Below are 22358 nucleotides of genomic sequence, written 5' to 3' on the forward strand. Positions count from 1 at the left end.
GAAATATGGACTAGCTTAATGGAAATAGTTTTCTAAAGAGTTAATTAGTAAATTTATTGAATCAGAAAGTTAAACATTGAAGGTTGCTTTTGTCTATTTGTGAATAGTGTAATTTTTTATAAAAATCAGAATTTGACTTAATTTCAAAAGAAAATTACATAGGAAAATTCTATTCTGGATCCTAACTCTACCAACAAGATTCTTCCTATTGTTGAATTGGAAATGATGAGAACCTCGGTATGAAGTGACTGCTCTCATTTAGAGTTTATAATATGTAAGGAGAGGAAATTAAATCTGTATAACTCATGCCCTATATATTAGGAGAGAAAATTTCAAAGAATGCAGCAGTGAACAGATGAGATCTTGTGGAATAAATTTTGTCCAGGAATCACAGAATACGGTTCTGAAGACAAAAAAAGAAACAATTATAATGGAGAGGAAGAGGAAGTTTTCTAAAGAAACTGATGTGGACACACAGGGAGCTCATAAATCAATCTGAAATTTTATAAGATCTGTTCTGAAGACAGAAGTCAGCTAATAGGATGTAAGAAGGACATAAACACGAAACAGGAACCTATAAAGGTGATGTTCACAGGGCCAGGATGACAAGGAAATCTAAGAACAAAGAAAGGGAATATGTTAGCTCTCTTCAGGAAAAGAGAAGAATGAGGGAAGTTAAAGGATCAAACTTGGGGTGGCCAGGAGATTAAAACAGACAATTGCTTAACTATTTTCTTCTGTTATCTGTGCGCAGAAGGATTTTGAAAGATCACATTGATAACATAAGAAAACACCTAGCTACTCTTGATGAATTCATATCACCTGGAACAGATGAAATTTGTGCTAAAAAACTGGGAGCTTTCATGGCTGAGCTACTTGCCAGGGATGATCTTGGGAAGATTGTGCAGAAGGAAAGATGCAAGGCTGGGTAACGGCGAACAAAATACAACAGTGGCGCAGTCTTGTCCGAATCATATCAGGAATGCAAAGGCCTTTACGAGCTGAGGCTGGGAGGGAAGGTAAGGACAAACAACAGGGCCACCATGATTATCATCATTACCATGATCACTGGGCAGGGCACTGGGTACCACAGAGAAACTGGAGACTCGTTTTCCCCACAAACTTTTACACTGGACACAAAAGAACAAAAGTGACTAATGAATGGGGAATGGCGATCCAAGACCAGTCACACGGTGAGAGGCGAGCTCGAAGTTGCTCTCACCGAGTTCTGATGACAGGGAGAAAAACTTGGAACACAAGGTTTCCCAAAGGGGAGCACTGAAAACTGTCTTCACATGTATTTGGAAAAATAAAAAGCAATTACAAAAAAATTTTTCAAAAGGAAGAAAGAGGAGCTCTTAGAGACAGCAGGACCGGGGGGGGGGGGGGGGGGGGGGGGGGGGGGGGGGAGAGGGGAAAGGATCCCTTCTCCTGCTTCTTGGTCAATGTTTTCTCTTTAATCTTCTTTGTTTTCCTTGTGTGTCCAGAGCTGAACATTGAGGAGGGCTCCAGAAAGTGAAAGATCAGCAAGCTGAAACAAGCAAAAGTCCACTCTGACTTAGAAAGCCCCAACTGACGGATGCTCAGAATCTTCGAGCACCTGGGACTTGGCCATACTCCAGAAACCGCGGAAGCCGAGAAGAACACGGAGTGTGTGTCTGGGAATAGTGTGCTTGGGGCTGGGGATAAAAGTAGGAAGAAAGAAGGCGATGGCATGGGCACATACTCAGCAAGCCAGAGGAAGTGAAGGAGAAACAAACTCCACGGAAGTAACTCCTGGGCAGGCGGGGTTGGGAGGGCAGCTCCCTATGGGAGTGGTACAACTCCACATGGGGGTGGGGGGGAGCCTTTGAACTGGAGGACAAAGCCTCTGCTGGGAAGGGAGGGGAGAGCAGAACATGTGCTGGGAAATGACCAAAGGACGACTGATGCCGGAGACAGAATGGCAGCAAATGAAGGGAAAGAATATTTGGAGGAGAAAAGAATGAATGGAGCACTCCTCCATGCTTCTCCTCCAACATCAGCAGTGCATCTCAGCAGTTTTAGAGAGAGAACTCCAGGAGAGGGCATGGAGAGTAAGAGAAGAAGACTTGCACTTGAGCCCGGTTCTGTTATTTCTGAGCAGTTTGAATAGGGGCAAGTCATTTTATCTTGAGTTATAAAGAGAAATAATCATCTCTGCTCTTCTCCCCTCCTTAAAAGGGCATGCTCTCAATCAGAGGAAATGCTATTTGTAAAGTACTAAATAAGTTTAAACTCATTGTTTCTTTCTTTTTGACAGGGCACAGATACTCTGTGACTCTAGGCATACTGCTGGTATCTTTTATTACTTCATATTTTAAAATATTGTTGTATTAGCATTATGTTGTAAGTAGTTGTACAGAATCCCAGAGATCTATTCCTAAACAGACAGGTAATTAGAGAATAGCCAGAATTGCAAAGATCTGTGTCTAACTGCAAGAGGCCAAGAAGGCTTATAAGGGGTTGGATAAGCAGAAATTTAGATGTGTTAGGATGCAGTATAGCCCCTTTATAGATTTAAATGGTATGGAGACTTGGTTCACAAAGTACAACATCTGTTAGAAGTGTTGATAGGAATCCAACAAGCCCAACAACAGCATAACAGATTATATAAAATTAATGTAAAAAGGGAATGCTTAGTCCTTCCAATTAATTTCTATAACTTTCTAAACTTTAATGTATTTTATAATTATCATAAATGCAACAGTTTAGATAGAAGAAATCTGTCATAAAATATCCTTTGTTTCACATTTTTAAAAAAATCTATATTTTTAATGAACCACACTAATTCTTTACTACAGAATTAATATTAGTAACAAGAGTAAGGTACAGATTCAATTTAATACATTTCCAATTGTACATGAATTTCTCTTTATGCTGGTCTTTTTATTATGTAAAACTTACAGGGCAAACAATAAAAACTATAGAGTTAGAAATAACATAAATATGAATTTTTAAAAGAACTTTTTTGACTGGTTCTTATACATACGTTCTTTTGACATCTTGTTCAATCATTGCTCGAAGCTCTTTATCCTGGAAAAATTTGTTCCAAAGACTCTGAAATGAAGAAAAATGTACCACTTGAAATAGTAGTATTCATTTGGTATACTCTGCAAAAAATAATTTCAAATAACTTTTATAAATGTTAAATTAATTACATCATCTTTTCTATTAAGCCTTTTAGGTTGAAAATGGAGGACATGTGACTGAGCATAAATTTCTTAAGTCTACTTCAGTCTTTTAAGTGTATGCTTATTCTAACACAATTTCTTTCCTTTTGACATTAGTATATAGTCTTCACAAAGCATGGTCTATCACCATTAATTACATAGGAGTGAAATGCATAAAGATAATTTCCTTAATCTATATGAAATAGTAGCTGAGGATTTATAGACTTTTATCAATTGGTTAAAAATGTTTCTTGGCTGTCTAAAGCTTCAGTCTAACTAGCTGGGTATCTTCTGGTTATCTGCTTGCTTCTAAGTCTCAATGATGCCAATGGTTCCTCCTGCCTGCCCACTGAAGAAGCTGTCGCAATTTTGAGAAATATTAGAAAAGGTTGGAGTGTATCCTGAAAACATGATCCAAATTATGATATACTGTGAAGAAAGGGTCCATTTTCATTCTAATGTCCTCTTCAGCAATTCTAGGGGAAACCTTTGTTCTCTGCCTGTTAGTATCTTTACAGTCAAGTAGAATTCTTAAAGCTGGGGAATAACTACTTGAAGTAAGGCATAATATTTGGGGTAGCAAGACATTTGAGTAGAAGCCTGACATGAGTATGAAGACAGCCTCAAAGAAGGATTGACATTCTTCATGAGGCATTTTTTTTTTTTTGGATCCTTTTCCATCTAACAATCTCAATGTGATACTTTCTCATTGAAAGCTTCACTTCGTAATTTAATGGCTTCTTAGTGAAAATTTTGATTATGAAAAATATTTGTCATTAAATAATTTCCAGCACTGTGGTATTTAGCATAATATCTGGCACACAGAAAGTGCTTAATAAATGTTTATTGATCTACTAACAAAATAATGAAGAAATAACTAAAGTTTGGAATATCATATAGTATGAAATACACACTGAATAAATTAGCAACTGTTTGCTAATTTTCATAAAGACTTTGGCAAAGTTCCATTAATTTTATATTCTAATTCTTGTAGCGAAAACAAGGTTCTTTAGTAACATGGTAAGTAGCAGATTAGTCCAAAAAGAAGTCTAAAAAGTCCAGCTATTATTAATCACTGCTAAAGAAGCTCTGAAGGCTATGACTGCTAAGAAGCAAATAAAGGGAGTATATGAAACTCACAAGAGAACACTTCAGGATCAAATCTAACTTGAAATTTGAGGGCATAATAACTATAGGTAAGATTCCACAAGATGGAACAAATATCTTTCTATTCAAAATCTGATCAAAATCAAAATTTGAATTCAAAATTCAAAAAAAAAAAAAAAAAAAAAAAAAAAAAAAAAAAAAGAGGAAAAAACTTCCTGTGGATTATTCTCTTAAACTCCTTATAGTTGTTCACTCAGGAGCACCCGTAGTTTGAGAACAGCTCTATAATCTCCTGATTCAGAAGCAAGAAGGGGAGGAGGTGCTATGAGTCAATCAGAGCTGGATCAATGCAATGTTTGCAGTTTAAAAGAACACTGCATCGCAACAAAAGATGGAAATATCTACCAAACTCTTAGGCTATCTAAATTAAAGCTACCTTCCAGAAAATTGTTTAGAGCAAGCAAGCATGTTTCATTTTGTTTTCTGTCACAGACCTGGTGAAGTTCCATCCCAGAATCACATTCAAAAAATTGATAACTGAAGGATATGCAAAATTTCAGTTAGAGTGAAAATAAAGATGCACTACCCCTTCCCTCCCCCACTCTGCCCCCTACAAGTTCCTAGCCACGTTGGCACTGATCCCTGGATACCAGCAGGAAAGAGCTCAGGATGTAGGGAACCCTGCTGAATGCATGCCCCCAGACAAGGTCAGAGGTTGCTCAGGAAGAAGGCGCAAGGGGTCAGGAGTCCTTGACTAGACCCCTTTTGCTCCCTGGGGCTTCTCTAACACACTAGGGTTTCTTCCTCCTCTCTAGCAATGAGAATGCTATAGGTGAGTGATTACTAGGTGAGATACCTTAGGATAACTTTAGGTCTATGTCATAGGTGGGACTTAGGGACAGCTAGGATGGAAATACAAGGTTTCAAACTGAAAACCAGTATTAATAGTTTGCATTTTAAACATACTTATTAAGTTGTCAAAGTTGCCTATGAAAAACAATGACTAAAAGACAATTTTTACCCCTTCATCCTGGGAGAGAGGATTATTGATCATCAAATCTTGCTGTCCCGCAGCCTTCCGAGGGTTGGTAATATGCTGAGGGAGATAAATAAATAGAAATCAAAACTAGAGCCTGGTACTTCTTTGAGGCCCATTTGTTAAACTATTACTTACTCTTTCTTTGATGTTATTGTACCAGGCTCTCAATTCCTTAGTTTGGCTGGTCCACTGACTTTTATCTTGAGGAAGAACATTCAGAAAAAGCTGTTGTGAAGAAGAAATGAAGTTGTTACTCATAAGAAGAAAAAGAACATGAAATGATGTTAAAACACACACACACACACATACCCCAAAGCCAATAAAATACTTACTGCAAATAAATAATTTATTTAAAACAACTACTAATCTATATTTAAAGAAATTAATATAACAAATGAAAAACTTAAATAACATAAGTGAAGGTTATGAAATTAAAAAAGGAAAATCGTTAAATGGGGTCATTTCCTTAGAACACATATTAAGAAAAAAATATATAATGAATCAGATTTGTCCAAGCTACAAGAAAACAGTATTGAGGTTCAACCACATTATGTCTTTACTGAAAAAGAAGAAGGAAGCAACAAAGTGTTGATTATGATTTTTCTTCTCTTGAAACATACATGCAACTGATAAAGAGAAAATCCAGGTCCAAGAATAGCTAATTGTAAAAAAACTATGTCTTTCCCTTTTTTAACAAAAAATGTAATTTATAACCAGCAATCAATTGTGGAAAATAACAAGTATTCCAACAAAGACAAATCTGATTTAATTTATTTTAACCTAATATTAAGATAAATCTGACCCTGTATTTATTTTTAGCAAGTGAAAGATTTTATTCAGAATTAAACAACAGGAAATAGGGATGAACCCAAATGGGCTCAAGTATTGTGGCAGCAATTCTCTTTACTCTTCCCTTGAATAGATGAAAAATGTATTTTAATTATTAATTATAAATTATTAAACTTAAATTGGATAATGTATTTTGAGATTCTCCCAGTCTTTACTTCCACTTAACTTGATATGCTTAATCTATACAGTTAAAAGGTTTAAAACTAGAGTTAAAAATCATTTTTGAACTCAGTCATCACATCAGTTTCCTCTGAAAGAAGAGAAAAAAAAGGGCAATATTTTAAAGCAAGGACAAAAAAAAGCTTACAGATTATTACTGTAAAAATGGTAACCAATGGTCTTTTCCCTCCAAAGGAAACTGGCATAAATTCCTCACTTTAGGTTTCTGGTAATTCAAAGTGGAAGTCTTTCCCAGTTATTATTTATAAGGGAAATCCAACATTAGATAAAAAATAAAAAAATAAAGAAGACCCTTGCTCTATAGTAATTTGAGATTAATTGAATGCCTTTCTTTTTAAACAGAGGTGTGTGTCTACATACACATATAGGTCAAAGATTTATACACAATTTAGAAACTGGTTTTTCTGCTAAATTTATACACAATTTAGAAATGAGTTTTCCTGCTAAAAAAAAGGGGGCGGGGGGGGGGGACAACGACAGGCAATGTCTATTTTTTACAAAGGCAATGCTAACCCAGGTAAAGATGTTCATTTTGAACGAGTCTTTCCCATTGCCAGCTACTGAAGACTAAGGTGTTTCAATCTTATTAGCAAATGTCCTATGAAAGACAAAATGGATGGCAAAAATTGGGGGAGGAAGTCTCTTGGAAAATTCGGTGATTCTTTGCATCAGTAATCTCTCCGGTGCATCAGGTAATGTGTTGATATACTGCAACCACAAACTGTAAATAAATATTTTCTTCTTACCTTCCAGCAAACACTGCGGAACCTGCTGCTTCTCAGCTGCCCATTAATCCCCTTCAGCCGTATAGTTGCCAAGTAATTGTTGTTTACAAATAGTTCTTCCCATTCTTTACTACATGAAAGAAAATAGGGCAGGGGAATAAATTTTTAAAACCTTAACAGCTTTGAAAGGGAGTGTTGGTTCAGAGAAAACCAAGTCCTTTTTGACCAGGAGAAAGCAGCAAACTTTAAAAAGGCATGTATTTAGTTTGTGATGTTTCTGAACGCATGGCTGTCTTTTTGGACACATTTCTTTCCTGGATTTAATGAATATGTAGATCGCTATAATTATGCCAGCTACTGAAATTCATAATGTCTATGGAGGCTATTCCATTTCCTCTAAAATGTTGGTACTGCAGTTCAGTGAATAAACAAGAAAAATGAATATTAATATGAACATATTACTGTTTTAGCCATAGACAAAGATATATCCGCTCCAGAAATGTTCAACAAAAAGTATAGCCGCTGCCTGTATGGGTTTTTCACATGACATATCAGCTTAAATGAACCTTTCTTTTCCTTAATGTCAAGATGGGCAGTTAACCAGAATAGAAGACTACTTTCTTTAACTTTTAGTGCTCTTTACTATTGAAATCTCTTCTACTTCTTTCTACATGATCAGTTTTAAAATTTTAACAGGTGCTAGCAAATTTAAAAAAACATCAAAAAATTAAAAAGCCTCACTGTATAAACTGTTAAAGGCAAGCTCGAGTACCTTGCAGTACCTATGGCTGAGTAGATAAACAACCGAAATATGCCTCCCAGGCATGCAGGCACCAGGGGCCTAACACCTGTGCCTCATTAATATACAAGTAAATCTGCTCTACTGGGAAACAATTGGAAATTAATTGTCCCAAACCATTTACTGAGTTTGAATAAAGGAATTAGACCTATATTTCCTGGGTTTTCCACTGACTAAATTTCCAGGCTCAAATCTGCCTATTGATGGCTCATGGAGTCAAACTTTATAAAATGTCTTAAGAGTTCTAAACAGGTCACACTGAAAAGATACTTTTAAAGTATGATCCTAATGTAAAGTCTTAATGATAAAGGACATGACTTTTTCTTCAGGAAAAAATGGCAAATAATGGCAAGTGTCTTTTTATTTTTTATAAGGCAGATAAAAATGTCATTGGCTTGGAGTCTATGGCTCTATTCCAAATAAACTTAGCCTCCTTTTATCATTTCATAATTACAAAAAATAAGCATACTTATAAGCTTTGAGAGGTCTTATGAAAAACCAAGTAGGATTTTCTAATCCAATTTTAAAAGTCAATGTTAATGAGGCAGGTTCAGGAACACAAAGGGAGGGAGAACCCATCCCACAAATAAGGTTCTACCAGAGAAACCATTTACCAAGAAGTTCCCCATACCAGGCCAGGCCAGAAGTTCTTCCCCCTTCTCTTGGCCCAGTCTGGTGAAACCCAAAGACCCTTTCTCAGAGTAATATTTCTAAAGGCATAAAACAAAACATATAGATTTAAAAAGAAAATGAATTATAATGAAAGAAAAGATGAATTTAATTTCCCTTCTGAGGTTTATGAATTTTCTCTGGAGGGACAGCTCAAGTGAATACACTTCTACCACAGTCTCTATGGCTTCAGGTTTGTTTTGTGTGTGTGTGTGTGTGTGTGTGTGGTAAAGCCTAACTCATAATAACCAATGGGGATAGCTTTCTCTGGTTTTCAAAGTATTTTCACATATATTTTATTTGTACATTGCATTTTGTGGACAAAATTGAAGAAGAGGAAGTTGTGATTTATCTCAAGTTACACTCCTAAAAAGTTAAGTAATAATAATATTTATATATCACCTAGTATGTGTCAGATACTGTGCTAAGTTCTTTACAGTTATTATCTCATTTAATCTTCACAATTATTTGATGTAGGTACTATTCATTATCCCAATTTTGCAAAGGAAACCGAGGCAGGAAGCAATTAAGTGACTTACTTAGGTTCATATTAGTAAGTATCTGATACCAGATTTGAAGTCAGGTCTTCCTGATTCCAGAAACAAAACTATCCATTTTATTGCCTAGCTGCATCCTACTGAACACAGAAATCATACGGTGAAAAAAATAATAGAATAGAATTAGATGAGGTACCTTTCATAGCTATTGCTAAGGGGTGAATGCTTAACAAAAATTTCAAATACATAAAATTGAAAAGGTTTTGCACTAAAAAAAAAAATTAAGATAGACCAGGATAAAAAAAAAGAAGCAGTCAACTGGGGAAAATATCTTTAAATCAAATATTTAAGGATCTGATTTCCAAGAGTAGAAATAACTTATTGAAATACATAAAATCAGAATCCATTCTTTAGTATTAAAGGCTATGGATAAAGTTCTCAAAAGTACTGTTAAGTTATATGAAGGATATGAATGTTTCAAATAAGGTCAAATAAGAAAAGGTGGAAATAGTTATGGAGAAATAGTCATTGTTTAAGCTGTTAAAACTAAAATATCAGTATCCTTTGACCCAGAAATTCTATTCTTAGACATATATCAAGGAGTTCAATAATAAAAATAACGGGGAAAGGGAGAGCATAGTGCTAGCCAATGAAGTTCAACTGTCAGAATATTTGGAGGAGGTTCTGATGTCCCTTTCTACCTTGTGATTCTATGATACCAAAGATATTAAAGTAAAAGTGTAAAGTACTGTAAAGTACTAGGGGATTAAATGAAAGTGGAAGGGCTGACATTTACTACCTCTTCTCAAATCCAAAATTATTCATAGTAACCAAGGTACAGAAATTAATTCAGGCACAACTCATTTGCAAGATTTACTGTAGTGTGAGAATTGAGAAATTGTCTCAAGATCAAGCAAACATCACATTACATGATTCTTATCTGTAGAAAGACTGGTCCTTTTTCACTTCAAGTAAAAACTTCTGCTTTGGCTATAGTTAACAATATAGAAGAGCAGTAACTGGCATGTGAAGCAAATTTATATAAAAATTCAAAAATTCATTATTTTATGGCCCTAAATTATTTTAGCTAAGTAAAAACCTAAAGTAGGTAATTAATATCAACATGAAAAAACTCCACAAAATGTTTTCCTTTGAAGTGGATATTAAGTAAGCCATCTACTACAACCATGTCATACACACAAATACATGTTTGAGGTCATGGTATTTTGACTTCAGGACATGGAAAAGACCTTGGAATCCATCAGGTACAAGTCCATCACCCAACAGAGGAGGCATCTAAATTGAGGAGCAGGGAAGTTAAAGGCCAGGACTGTTCATCCAATTCCAGGAGTCAGTGCTCTTTTCTCTAATCTTCTCTCTGCCCAGCCTTACAGACATATATATATATATATATATATCTGATGTAGTGCCACACCATTCACTGACAGCAACCTCAACCATACTCATTTAGAAGGTCCCAAATTCACTTGGTTATCCCCACACTGACCTCTAACTGCTGGGATCCTGCAGAGGGGACAGGCCTCTAAAGAGAGCACTTACTTAATATTTCTGATGGAGGTGATCTCTATTATGATTCTGATCACAACCTACCTACACCTTCTTACTCTTTTTCACATTACACCATTGAAATAGCCCAGGCAATAAAATTCAAGACAGCCAAGGGGTTTGTAATTTTGAGAGCGTTTATTACCGGGTCAGAATGGACCTCTGCTAGAGTTCCGTCCCAAACAGAAGTAGGGACAGGTTTAGAAGCATTCTTGTTCAGGTTTAGTGTTACATTTGACGTTAAACGGTGACTCGACTTTCCACTTACAGGGGGAAAAATAGGGGACTTACAGGATGTAAGGAGAATACACAATGGCAGATGTTTGACACAGATTATTGGAATAGATCAGGGTTATCGAATATTGTTAGGCAAGCATTCCTATGGAATAAACACTTCTGGGGCATTGTTGAGCAAGCACTTCGTAGAGCAAAACACTTCCCTTAATCTAGTTGAGCAAACTAGATTCTCTGCAAACCCAAGGCCCTTTGACCTAACTGAGGAAGGGGAGGGGAGGCCAATCTTTTGTCTGTTTCACCATAAGTACGGAACATAGTATCAGATTCATTCCTTATTTTTGTAGCTCACAGGATAGATGGATCCAGTTCTCTGGTAACAGATAAGAGAAGTTAAGAGATGTTTCCCAAGTCACACAAGTACAAAGTGGGGCAGTCAATATTTGAACACTCTAGGGTTACATATCCAGCATACTTTCCTATTCATCATATGGCCTTTCAGGCTAAAGTCTCTGACCAAGCAAGCACATGAACTGTCCATCTGTCAACCCTCACAACCCTCAATTCAATTAATCATTATATAATATTTTAGGTACTCTGCTAGTTCTTAGGAATGAAAAACAACATGAAAAACTGTCCCTATTTTCAAGCAATTTACATTCTAGTGGGAAGATAAAGCTAGGTAAACAAGAAGTATCAAGATGAACTGACTTTAAATTTGGGCTCATCCATTTGAAATTTGTATGACCCTGAGTGAATCAATTAATGGAAGGTCTTTTTTTTTTTTTTTTTTAAGCTGTGTTTTTCATCTGAAAAATGAGAGGGCTATATTAAACTTTTTCTTTAAACTCTGGAACTACAATTTTAAGTATATATTTGATTTGTTGGGGAGGGAGAGACAATAAACCAGGCATATCAGAGAAAGACTTCCTTTGGGAGATAGTATTTGAACTTAGGAAGGAATACATTTCAAGCCTATGAAACATCATGGAGATGGGAGATGGACTATCGAGTTTAAGACAGACCACGGAGTACCCTTCGATCCAGCAGTGTCTCTACTGGGTCTGTATCCCAAAGCGATCATTAAGAGGGAAAAATGACCCACATGTACAAAAATGTTTGTAGCAGCTCTTTTTTATAGAGTCAAGGAACTGGAAACTGAGTGAATGCCCATCAGCTGGGGAACAGCTAAATAAATTATGATATATGTAGGTTAGAATATTATTGTTCTATAAAAAGTGATAAAACAGGCTGATTCAGAAAAGCCTGGAAATACTTATAGGAACTGATGCTGAATAAATTGAGCAGAACCAAGAGAACTTTATACACAGTAACAACAAGATTATGCGGTGATCAAGTATGATAGAGCCAAGACAATTCTAATAGACTTGTGATAGAAAATGTCATCCATATACAGAGAAAGAACTATGGAGACTGAAATAAAGATTGAAGCATACTATTTTCCAGCTTTTTTTGTTTGCTTTTCTTTTCATGGCTTTTCCCTTTTGTTCTGTTTTTCTTTCCCAACATGACTAATATAGAAATATGTTTAAAATGATTGTGCATATATAATCAGATTGTTTGCTATCTTGGGGAGAGGTAAGGAAGAGAGAAAAAAATTGGAACTCAAAAGCTTACAAAAATGAATATTCAAAACTATCTTGACATGTAACTGAAAAAATAAGATTCTATTGAAATTTTAAAAAAGAAAGACCATGAAGGTCACTATGAACACAGAATTTAGAACACAGAACTGAAGGAACATAATATAAAATAAGCCTGGAAAAAGACAGTAACCAGATTATAAAGGGCTTTAAATTACAAATGTAGGAAGTTTTATTTTATCTAAGAAATAGGGAGCTGCTGAAACTTCTCGAACAGTAGTGTGATATGATCAACTTATCCCAGAAAGATGATTTAATAGCCATATGGGTGATAGGTTAAAAATTTGACACTACAATCCAGATGTTTGGAGACTATTATAATACTCTATGGATGGTAGTGATCACGCATGTGAGAGAGAAGGGGTCAGATGACAAAAGAGACGATAAAAATAGAATTCATAAGACTGAACAACTGGTTAGATATGGATAAAGAAAGAGCATCCAAGGGGGAAGCCACCTATGCTCTGAGTGGTGCATGATGCCATGAGCATAATTATAATTCAGAAATACAATGTCACCAGACATTTTCATTTTGTGCAGCTCTTGTTCACATTTTGCCACAAATCTTCTGTAGATGATCCAAAAGATGGGAGGACTTTTTTTAGAGTTATCAATGTAGAACTTAAGTTCGTATCTTTTGTTTCTCAGTCTTGAAACATGGCCAGCCTCCTTCTCACTCCCCATTTCTTAAAAAATACTCACTGACTCTATAAACTGACTTTTCCATTAACCCTTGGAAGATAGGTAACTTTGATCCATTATGAACATGGTACTCTATGGTTGCAGCCATGTGTAACATGACTGCTGAAAATAGTGCTATAGTGCTAATGACATAAACTGAGATCTTTTGGGGGGCTCCCAGACCCTGGGAAAAGCCTGCAAACTCCCAGTTAAGTGATTTTATTCAATTGGAGATCTCTGTCTGAGGCTCCCCTATAGAGTATCCCAGACAGCTCCCAGCCCCAGACCAAGATTCATCCCACATAATCAAGATTTTGTTAATCCATCCCTACCAAATTCCTAATCAGGAGTTTTGCTGGCTAAGAAAGCTTCCCTCTTACTGAACAATAAAACCCCCTTTTTGCCACACAGATTTTGGGTTTGCAAATTCTTTCACCCAGAGGGGATCTCCCACTCCAATTCTCGCCCTTCATCATTTGCACCTCAACACTAACATTCTCAAATTTTGGAAGCTCTAAGCAAAAGCTAGATGACCACTTGTTAGGTATGGTGTAGGATGGATTTTTGTTATTGTCTAGTTTGGACAACAGAGTCTCTGAGGTGTTTTCCAACTTGTATTCAGTGATTCTGAGAAATGTACATAGATTAGATGTAAATTTATGGAGGTAAGTTTTAACTGGGGTTTACAAGTTGGGAGAAAACTTTTGGAATATCAAATGAGGAATGAGTATCATATGAATATCATGTGCTTAGAGAACCTGAATTCACGCAGGGGATTTATGCAGTTTTAAAAACAATTTAGTATATGAAAAAGGTATAAGAAATTACTGATAGTATTAGTACTATTACTGAGTATAAGGGGGAGAAGAGAAAGAATTATTTAAAATTAATATTAGTTTTAGAAATTTATGAATAGAAAAAATGATTAGTTTATTAGGCACATGAAACTTTTATGAAATGACCTATTAATTTTCAGAAAAGAATATAGCACTTATACTTTCTAAAAATGTAATACTTTTGGAAAATGAATGTTAAAATCGAAAGTATACTAGATGAAAATCAATGGAAATATAAGAGATATATGAATTAGGCATGTCAGCATCTGACGGTTAAAGCATGGTGCTAGATATGGGGAAATCTTCAACATTAGGACTGACTGCAGGTGCCAGAAGCAACTAGATAAACACTGATGTTATCTATAATTACCTCATTTTTAGCTTAAATCACAGGTAATGAGGGAACTCAGTCTCTAAAAGGCAATTAGGAACTGTACATGGCTTTTCTGTTTTCAGTATCAGGAATTTAAAAAAAAAAAACAACTTACTTTTATTTAAAGATTTTCTTTCCCGATAAAGAAACCTCATAGTACATTACTCGTACCAACATGAAAATAAAGACTGTACAATTTATACATAAGTCTATTGGTGAATGACTTAATGTAACTGGTGGAAAATAGGCCTCAAACAAGGAATTCACAACAGAGCAAAAGCAATAATGAACATATTGGGGTATGTTTATTAAACTTATTTAAATTATTAAAATTAATTTAGGGTGATATTTTAACCAATTTTGAACTTAATTTTAAATTACTTTCTTTTAAAAATTCATGCCAACAGTCACAGAGAAACAAAGAGTTGGCATGGTATTATCTTTCCATGATAACTCTCATTTTCTAATTTGTCATTCTCTCAAGACCAAGATAAATAAGCATCTGTATATAGTATTAAAATGGAATATCACGATTCAACAATCATATTTGTATGAAATCAAAGAGGTAACATAAAAATAAGGTTCTAAAAATATTTTAAAAATGAAATTACTGCATAAATGGCTCTGTACTGTTAATAACAAAGGGGGGGGTTAAATTATAAACTGGGAAAAATTAAGGGAAAAACCTATCAATCTCAATTTATTTTTAGTTCTTTAAATAAACATTTTAATGTGCAGTATGGAGTACATGTTGTTTCTCAGAATTAGCTGAGACTTTGGTACAGTAAAAACAAAAAACCAAGTATAATTGAATTTTCAAAGACTTCTCCCAATTATTGCACCTATTCCTCTATAACTATAAAATCCCCTAAATAGAGACCCCATTCATTTGAATAAACTAGTCTAGATGAAAGTTTACATTGTATCCTAAGATAAAGAAGCAGTTTGCTAAGCAAATTAATAGTGTAAACAAGATTTCAAGGAGGAATGTTTACAGTATTTAAGAAAACAAACTGTTTTCAAGCACCTTCAAGTGCTTTAGAAGTACCCATTTATATACCAACAAGTAATATGCCAATTAAAAGTCACTTTTATCTTTTCATTATGGCAGGTCTTCCAAGGACCCCTACTAAGCACAACTGTGTTGTCATAGTTACTAGATACATCTGAAAATAATCAAACAACATTTCTCAAATTATTAATTCACTTACTTAACAAATGTTTATAAAATGGCAGACAAAATATACAACACAGGACAAATCATATGGAGGCTACAAAGTAAAACCCCGTGTTTTTGTTTTTTTTTTTAAACTGGAAAGTGAGTGAACAAAATAAGTGGCAGTACAACTGATATTAAAAGCTATCAAATTGTAAAAATAGTACAGAAAATAAGTATTACTAGTTCTTCATGGAGCTTCTATTTTAAAACAAAACAAATTCTCATACATAAAACATAAAATTAAGAAAGCAATGTGGCTTGCTCATTGTTGTTAAAGGGAGAAAGGCCAGTAGAAGAAAGTTAAACATTAGATAAAGAACTGAATCAAATTTAATTCAATGGTTTGATGGTGCATTTGGAAAAGTCATTTACAAGACAAGTAAGCTACCTGATCCAGAAATAGGGCACTTGATCTTGGGGTTACCATATATAATGGGGTGGCTTTCAAGGAATAGAATTGAGAAATTAAAATATATTATGAAACTTTTTTGTTATAGAAGTCTGAATGGGTATGATAGAAAATCAAAGGAGTATTTATTATATACAATTGGGCCTTTCCATTTTAAAATCATAAGTTTAAATTCAGATTTGAAGATATCTCCTATACCTTACAATCATCTTATGTATCAACTCTCATTATTGATAAACAGCTGTTTACTCCATGCTTACATTTTTACTTCTTTTCCTATAATTCTCTTCTAAACCATCTTCAATCTGACTATAGACCTCATTAGTAAACTATTTTCTTTCTGGATATCTGATAATATCCCTTTCATTTTTTAAAAACAGATTTTTACTGAGATCTCAAAACTCCCCCATCATTATTTACAGTCTCCCTAAATACCCACAACGACTAGTGGGTGGGCATATTCATAGGGTTAGGTTTCCAGAAGCCAAATCAATATGGCCAGAGGCCAAGGAAGCTGTACTAACAGAAACACAGATCTCCTAGATCAACCAAGGTCTAGAGATGGAGATGGTTTCTACTGTCTTTTACAGGTTAAAAAAAAAATGAAAAAACTCACAAAAAACTAACCCAACCTAAGGGGAAGGGAAAAAGAATAAGAAGAGGGACTAGGAAGACAGTGTGCCTGTCATAATCTCTTATTTTTATTTGTTGTTGTTCAGTCATTTTCAGTTGTGCCCACTACTTTGTGACCCCTTTTGGGGTTTTTGTGGCAAAGATCTTGGAGTGGTTCATCACTTCCTTCCCCATATCACTGTACAGATGAGCAAACTGAGGTTCGTGAGGCTCACACAAGGTCACCCAGTTGGGAAATGTCTGAGGCTGGTTTTGAACTCAGGTCCCCCTGACTTCAGGCCTGGTGCTACACCCACTGGGCCACTCAGCAGCTCCAAGCTGAATATAAAGATCCCACAAGAATCCCCACAGGACTAGGGATAAAGGCTACACCTATGACTTCATTGCTACAGGGAACTTCTGCAGAAGGAGGCTCTCCAACAAGGCAGGAGAGCATCCATCCTTTTTGGCAAGCACCTGGCCAGGCCAAAGGACCTTCCTGGACTCTCCAAGGCAGCAGGCCGCGGCGTGATGGGAACCCTGTGAAGTGCTCCTTTGGCTCAGGCTGAATCTCTGCCCAATAGACAGTCCTGTCTGATTTGTCCAGAGACGATGAGCTGACCATAGAGAAGAGGGAATAAAAAGAGAAAAGGATCCCAGACAGAGCCAGGGAGGACACATAACCCATGGGACCCACACCTAGGAAGATCCCACAAAGAAGATGCAGGAGACGGTCCTATCCAAGAAGAGAACTAAGGGGGGGCAGTCATGAGAAGTGGGAAGGGGGAACGCCTGACCAATACCGCCAAATGCTGCAGAAGCCCCGTGGACAGCAGGTAAACACAACTTGCCCCCATCTCTCTGCCCGTGGACTTCCTGGCCCTGCCGTCTCAAGGTCACCCTTCAATGCCCACCTTCATTCACCCCACTGGAAGACTCAGGATGCGTGCTTCTCAAGACCAAAAAAGTCCAGGCCCTCGTTATCTCCTGTCCCGCCTAATACCCCAGTCTTTTAAATGGTGACCCTGCCACGGACCTCCCCCCACTCTTCCAAGCCCTCCATGCAGGTGCCCACACCCCACTGTAACACTGCTTCCCCAACTCCACAAGCTCTGGTGGTTCTCTCTGATGACCAGGAGCAAGTCTTCTCTAGGTCTTAAAGCCCTTAACAAGCTGGCCTTCTCCTGCCTGGCCAGTCACGTCCCACTAGTCTTTGCTCCTTCCCCCCCTCCCACCTACACAGGTCAGCCCGCCATACTTTCCACCCGCAGTTCCTCTCCCCCATGATGCTCTACCTCCCCTCTGGGTTGCGGATAAGCTGGACAGGTCTGCTGTGCTAATGCTTCGCTTCCCCAGAGTCAGGCAGTGCCCCCTCCTCCTGCACTTGTTTGCATAAGTTTGCTGGATCCACACCTCTGATTATTCATTCCTGCTTTCAATTATTAGACTATCCCAGTGCCTTGTCTTTCTGGTGACAGGGCAGTCTCCTGTTAGGGGCACATCAGCAATTTGCCTAAATCATAAACATTTAATGATTAAGTGAATTTTCATACTTCTAAATCCTACTTAAGCCCTCTGGGGCAACATATAAAATCACGTTCAATCCATTCTCATATGGTAGCCTTTCAAATACTTACTGATCATATTTCCTTTTAATTATGCTTTTTTTTATTTCCCAAGGAAAACATCACTGAAAATAATGTTCCACAAAATGGGGATTTCAATGGGGGGAAGGAGGGAGATTCACAAATAGCCCAACACTCATTTATGTGTATATATAGGCTATTTTTAAAAATTAATGTGTTATATATGATGCTACATGTATATCACATATATAATGTGTTGTATATGATGCTACATGTATATCACATATATAATTAAATATGTAAATTATTAAAATTATGCTAGGACCAGGTTACCCCAAAAATTCAGAATTGCTATCCACAAAATCTTTGTAAAGCAAGGGTTCTAGAACCTTGACCTTTTTGGATGACTTTTTTTTGGACACACTCCCATTATTATTCTACATGTGGTCGGATGGATGCAGAGTACCTCCCTGCCCTGGGAACAATCATTGAAACTTAAGAGTATATACTGTTAGAAGATTCTTGTCAATTTAGTTTATTTCCAGATGTTCCCATTCACCACTATCTGGTCACTTCTCCATCCAATAGTTGTATTTTTATTATTTGCAATCTGAGCTTAGAACTTTCATTTCATTTTTATGAAATTTATCTAGGTAGCTGCAGGCTATCCCTTTAGCTTGTCAAATCTGACTCCTAATTCTATAATCTATAATTCTATAATTAGGTATTCCTCTCAATTTTATTTCATCTGTCAATATGATAGGTATGTCATCTACATATTAATATACACCACTGATAAAAATGACTGAACCGGGACAAACTGTATAAGGGTATAGACCTCTGCAGCAAATCAATAGCAACCTGTCCTTCAGAAATTGACAATGACAAATTAATCAACAATTGTCACATGTATCATATTTTATACATATGTAATTTACTTCACATGTTAGTGAAATAATACCACTATAATAAAAAATTCTATTTGTGACATAAAAAATTAGTGCTGCAAGGAATACAAGGAAATATAGGTATATCACAGTATGAATTCCTTTCATGTATAGACTTGACTATATGATCTCCAAAGCCTCTTTTAAACTATAATTTCTGTGATTCTGATTATAAAATGATTGTTTAATATGCATTATCTCATTTAAACCTTTTACCAACCCTATGAGGTAGACAGTATAAATACTGTTTCCCTTTTATAGATGGAAAAACTGAGGAACAGAGCTATCAGATAATTTCCCCAAGAATACATGATTAATCAAAGTGGCAGAGCTAGGACTCAAATCCCAGTGGTCTTTATGCTAAATTATACCACCTTTAAATTATTTTCTGGTTCACTATCTAAGGCAATTGCTACATTGATAGCTGATTGATCATTTTCTCATTTACTAGATGGTAGTGATATTTCAATACTACTACCTAAGAATGTCATGAAAACTCTCAAATTCTCAAAACTACTATTAAAGCTTTTTTTTTCCCCTTTTAACTACTGAAATATACTTCTACTTAATATGAGAGATCAGTTGCATATTATAGGATTAGAATTCTACCACTGAGGAATTTTTAGCTGTAACTTAGAAATTTTGGTTTCATCTCAGAAATATTGTTTTATTATTCATTTCTTCCACATAATCATTAATTGTTTCTATATAATTTTTTAATTCACACATTATTTAGGATTTTAATACTAAGTTTCCATTTAGATCAGAAACTTTGTTTGAACTCCCTGAACTGATTACTATTTTTAGTATCTTAGATAAAAAATTATTATTTTGGCCTTTTACAATTATTTGCACTTATTTCTATATTCTGACATCAATTTTTGTAAAACTTTACTTAGCATTGAGAAATATGTTTTTTTTTTTTTTTTTAAAGCAGTTCCATTTAGAAGATATCAGCCCTTATAACTCTAATTTCTTCAGGAAATTTTGTTCCATTATTTATTTTATTGCCTGTCTGTTAAACTTATGCTGTAAACTCTAAGACAAATTTGGTAAGCAACTATGAGACAGACACTCAAATATAAAGGAAAGGAAATATATTTCCTCATTCTGTCCTCACCAAAAATTGTAAAAGGGGTAGAATAATGTATTTCGAAGAGCAAACACGCTCAAGATATAATCCAGAATGATAAGCTTTGCAAAACTGAGTCAAATCAATGAAAAAAGATGAGGATTCAATTTAAAAAAAAAAAAAAGTATTTGAAGCATTCCAACAAAGCAAACCAGACTTAAACAGATTATTTGGAAAAGAACAATAGGTGTGTAAAGAAAGGAGTGAAAATTCTTGGGCTCCTTAAGAGCTAAATAACTTTAAGGAGTTTTGAGGAAAAACAAGAGTCAGTCATCTAACAGGTGACAGGATGACAGAAATAGATCTATTGCTGCTGCTTCTCTTAAGAGACACTCTACCCACCTAACACCATATATCAAGATCATATATCAAGATAAGGTCCAAATGGGTTCATGATCTAGACATAAAGAATGATATTACAAACAAATTAGAAAAATATAGGATCGTTTACCCCTCAGATCTGTGGAGGAGGAAGGAATTTGTAACAAAAGAAGAACTAGAGATCATTATTGATCACAAAATAGAAAATTTCAATTATATCAAATTGAAAAGTTTTTGTACAAACAAAACTAATGAGTACAAGACAAGAGTAGAAGGGAACCAATAAACTGGGAAAACATTTTTACAGTCAAAGGTTCTGATAAAGACCTCATTTCCAAAATGATAAAGACCTCACTTCTCTAACTCTAATTTATAAGAAATCAAGCCATTCTCCAATTGACAAATGGTCAAAGGATATGAACAGAAAATTTTCAGATGAAGAAGCTCTAAATCACTATAGATCAGAGAAATGCACATTAGGACAATTCTGAGATACTACTACACACCTCTACTTCTAAGGCTAAGATGGCAGGAAATTGGCTAAGATGGCAGGAAAAAATAATGACGAATTTTGGAAGAGATGTGTGAAAACTAGGACATTGATACATTGTTGGGGGAACTGTGAATGGATCCAGCCATTCTGGAGAGCAATTTGGAACTATACTCAAAAAATTATCAAACTGGGCATACCCTTTGATCCAGCGTGTTTCTACTGGGCTTATATCCCAAAGAGATCTTAAAGGAGTGAAACATGTACAGAGATGTTTGTAGCAGCCCTTTTTGTAGTGGCAAGAAACTGGAAATGGTGGATGTTCCTCGGTTGAATGAAGAAGTTATGACATATGAATGTTATGGAATATTATTATTCTGTAACAAATGATCAGCAGGATGATTTCAGAGAGGCCTGGAGAGATTTAGATGATCTGGTGTTAAGTGAAGTGAGAAGAATCAAGAGATCATTATACATGGCAACAAGAAGATCATGGAGTGATCAATTCTGATGGACGTGGCTCTCTTCAACAATGAGAGGATTCAAACCAGTTCCACTTGTTCAATGATGAAGAAAACCATCAACACCCAGAGAGAGGACTATGGGAACTGAGTATGGTTCACAACATAGCATTCTCACTATTTCTGTTGTTTGCTTGCATTTTATTTTGCTTCTCCCTCTCTCTCTCTCACGTCTCTTTCTCTTTCTCTCTTTTTTGTGTATGGCATGATAATTGTATAAATACATATACATATATTGGATTTAACATATATTTTTACCATGTTTAACATATGTTGGACTATTTGCCATCTAGGGGAGGGCAGGAGAGGAAGGGGAGGAAAATTGGAATACAGAGTCTTACAAAGGCTAATGTTGAAGAATTGTCCATGCACATGTTTTGAAAAATAAAAAGCTTTAATTAAAAAGAGAGAGACATTCCACTTACTTCCCTAGACTGTGCTATGAAAAATAAGTTCATTTTCAGTATATAACAGGATAAGATTCAAAGCCAGTGGACAGTAGGTGGGCAGAAGATAGAATACAGGAATGAAGACAGGAAATAAGAGTACAAGCCACAATGTCTGCAAGCTTCTCCAAAGATATAATAAAGGGAAAACATGAACTGTTCAACTGTTTGCGTCACAGCCTTATAGAGATAAGTGAATTCTACTATAGTGAATCCAATATCTCAATGTCCCTTCAATTTATATATCATTTAACAGCTATTCATA

The 22358-nt window shown here is 35.7% G+C and overlaps 1 protein-coding gene across 7 annotated transcripts in view; it reads right to left on the minus strand.

Annotated features, from left to right (window-relative positions):
• TBC1D5 (TBC1 domain family member 5) overlaps window positions 1-22358 on the minus strand; it is a 571191-nt gene that overhangs the window by 219504 nt on the left and 329329 nt on the right. For all 7 annotated transcript variants that reach the window (XM_031940325.1, XM_031940321.1, XM_031940324.1 and 4 more), the window contains 4 exons: window positions 7113-7221; window positions 5473-5562; window positions 5320-5394; window positions 3011-3078 (listed from right to left, as the gene is read on the minus strand). In XM_031940325.1, the coding sequence (XP_031796185.1) occupies window positions 3011-3078; window positions 5320-5394; window positions 5473-5562; window positions 7113-7221 (342 nt within the window). The remainder of the gene's footprint in view (window positions 1-3010; window positions 3079-5319; window positions 5395-5472; window positions 5563-7112; window positions 7222-22358) is intronic.

The sequence above is a fragment of the Sarcophilus harrisii genome, chromosome 5 (genome assembly GCF_902635505.1).
Source record: "Sarcophilus harrisii chromosome 5, mSarHar1.11, whole genome shotgun sequence".
Classification (NCBI taxonomy): Eukaryota; Metazoa; Chordata; class Mammalia; order Dasyuromorphia; family Dasyuridae; genus Sarcophilus; species Sarcophilus harrisii.